The 2624-nt window shown below is 39.0% G+C and overlaps 1 protein-coding gene across 1 annotated transcript; it reads left to right on the top strand.

The window, feature by feature from the left end:
* Positions 1-695: 695 nt before the first annotated feature.
* LOC110911138 (protein MAINTENANCE OF MERISTEMS-like) lies at positions 696-1678 on the top strand. The gene is made up of 2 exons (XM_022155717.1): positions 696-1079; positions 1664-1678. The coding sequence occupies exons 1-2, from the start codon at positions 696-698 to the stop codon at positions 1676-1678; spliced, it is 399 nt and encodes a 132-aa protein (XP_022011409.1).
* The last annotated feature ends 946 nt before the right edge of the window (positions 1679-2624 follow it).

The raw sequence follows: 2624 nt of genomic DNA, 5'->3' as shown, positions 1-2624 counted from the left end.
TTGGTGCACTACGTCTATTGACTTCGTCTTGTATCATGTAATAGGATAAGATAGGTTAGAATAACCAGTGCACGAGGTTCGAGATACGAAATGTGATGACTTATCATGTTGGACCGCTTATATGAACAATGTTCATAAAAGCGATCCAAGCTAACTTGTCTGGATCGCTCATAGGGCAGGTACACATAGGCGATCCAGAAACTCTATATATAGGGCACTGGTTGTTTCATTTGTAACGGCTTGGAACTTGTAACGAAGTGCTGTCGAATTGCTTCCAGGTTGTAAACGTTGTTAGAATCAATAAAGTGAAGCATTATATTTAGTTTGAGCATCTAATTCACTGATTCCGCCTTTGAATTGGAAAACGACTCTTCTGATCGACTCATTCAGGGTCAACGACGATCCAACAAAAAGGGACTGGAAACATGCAAAAACGCCATTATTAATGGCGAAGAGTGCTGGAAACATGCAGAATTTGCCATTAACAATAGCGAAAACTGATAAAGCTTACCAATTGCATTGTTATTAGCGATTTTATTTAATACAATTTGATTATTTTAATACTTCCATTAAAAAGGGCGAATTAACATCAGTCTCATTCAAGGGGACCATTGTTCAAGTTCTCAGTTTTCCACCACATTTTCTAAGTTTTAAAAAGTAGGTTAATCAATTTTTTTATCAATTCTCCATTCGTAATGGCGATTCGTTATAGTGGTGGTCCCCAAAATAGGGACCTGTTGTTTCTTAGTGGTACAAGAGACCACAGAGCTGATTACATTTTTTCGGATCCTAAAGTATTGGCAGACGACGGGTTATTACGAGTTAGAAGAGGAAGCAAGAAGCTATGGAATTTTATTCGGGAAAACTCCTTTCTGCCCAATGTGTCAGAATATATAACTTTGGTTGGTTTTGCTGGAGTTATCATGGTTGATAACCGAAGGGTTGATAGTGCGTTGATATCCGCCTTAGGTGAAAGATGGCGGCTTGAAACGAACACATTTCATATGTCATTCGGAGAGGTAACGATAACACTACTAGATGTGGAAGTCTTGTGGGGTTTAAAAGTTGACGGCTATGAGGTTTGTGGCAATGATGAGTGTTATACAGAATCTCAGATTATGGAAAAAATTTTACAGTTTAACTGGATTTTTTTGGAGGACAAAGCTATTTTAAATAATAAAAAAATTAACATGCCATATGTTTTAAATGCTTTAAAGTTAACAGTTTTTTCTCGAAATCCAACTGACCACGAATGTCTTCAACGTGCCAGGATGATTATTTATCTTCTAATTGGTTCTCATTTATTCCCTAGTTCTGGGTCTCGGTCTCAGTGGGTCGATATTAGATATCTAGGCTTCTTAGAAGATTTGTCCGTATGTGGGGCTTACATTTGGGGAAGTGCGGTTTTGGCCTATTTGTATGATCAACTAACCCGGGACCACAAGTGTTAGAACCCATGAGATTAGTGGTGCGGTGTTTCTGTTACAATTATGGGCCTGGGAAAGACTGCCTTGCACAAAACCCAAGTTGCACAGAATCATTAACTGGAATAGACCGTATGGTGCTAGGTAATTGTATTTAAACAACGTAATATTATTTGTCTAATTAGTTATCATTTTTATTAGTTTATTTTTAAACTTACACGTTTTCATTTATATTACAGGTGGAAAGAGTTTAGATTGCGTCATTCTAATACAACATCACACGTGCTAAAGGCATACCGGTCTCAATTTAATTCCTTGTTAGAGACCAACTTCATTTGGACTCCGTATGAATCTATTCTTTCAAGATTACCAGAAATGTGTTGAAGTGGTGAAGGTTGCTGGAGAAGCGAGACCTACCTTATTTGTTGGAATGTTGTGGAACTACATGCTCCAAGTCGGGTGTTGAGGCAGTTTCACATGTTTCAACCGATCCCTGATAATAGTCTTATGTCGAAGGATATTTATCAAGCTCTTCACATTCCTGGACATGTTAGGGAAAACATCGTAACTTGTGCGATGAACATAATTTGTACATTGAGTCGTGGTTGTCTCGTCATCAAAGCATTGTCGCCCAACCAGCATCTGATTCCATCATTGCCAGTGAGCAATGTATGCGGCGGTATTCTTCGCATGGTCTTTTATTTATCGGTAACACAAGGAACGAAGTGCCAGAAGGACAAGGTTTTCCCAATGATGGTGGGAGAGTGCAAATGTTGGTAGGTCACATATATTAAACTATAAAATAATCAATAATAGATTTTAAAAATATTTATTTACCCATGTGCAGGGGGAGTTTGCGAGCCAAGTTTTCCAGAGCAGTGGAGAAGAACATATTAGAAATATGGCTTCGCGATATATGGATTTTGGAAATGTCCACACCCCCATATGGGTTATTGGCCGACGTTTGAGACGAATGCCATAGCTGAGGAACTCCCCCCTTTACCCGACAAGTGCAAAGGAATAGACCTCCAATGCGTCGTTTTCCAAATGTGTTTCAAACAAATACAGGAGCCGAGCAAATTCATACCCCGTCTCATAGTCTAATGGGTGGAGGGTTTGTTAGCTCCTTTGACGGGTTTGTGTCGGATAATGATCTAATGGATTTCGCTCAGACACAACCTTTCTCTGAGCTTATAAACT

This window comes from Helianthus annuus, chromosome 7, assembly GCF_002127325.2.
Source record: "Helianthus annuus cultivar XRQ/B chromosome 7, HanXRQr2.0-SUNRISE, whole genome shotgun sequence".
In the NCBI taxonomy this organism is placed as follows: Eukaryota; Viridiplantae; Streptophyta; class Magnoliopsida; order Asterales; family Asteraceae; genus Helianthus; species Helianthus annuus.
The sequence above is the reverse complement of the archived record's forward strand: the minus strand, read 5'-3'. Positions and strand labels throughout refer to the sequence as shown.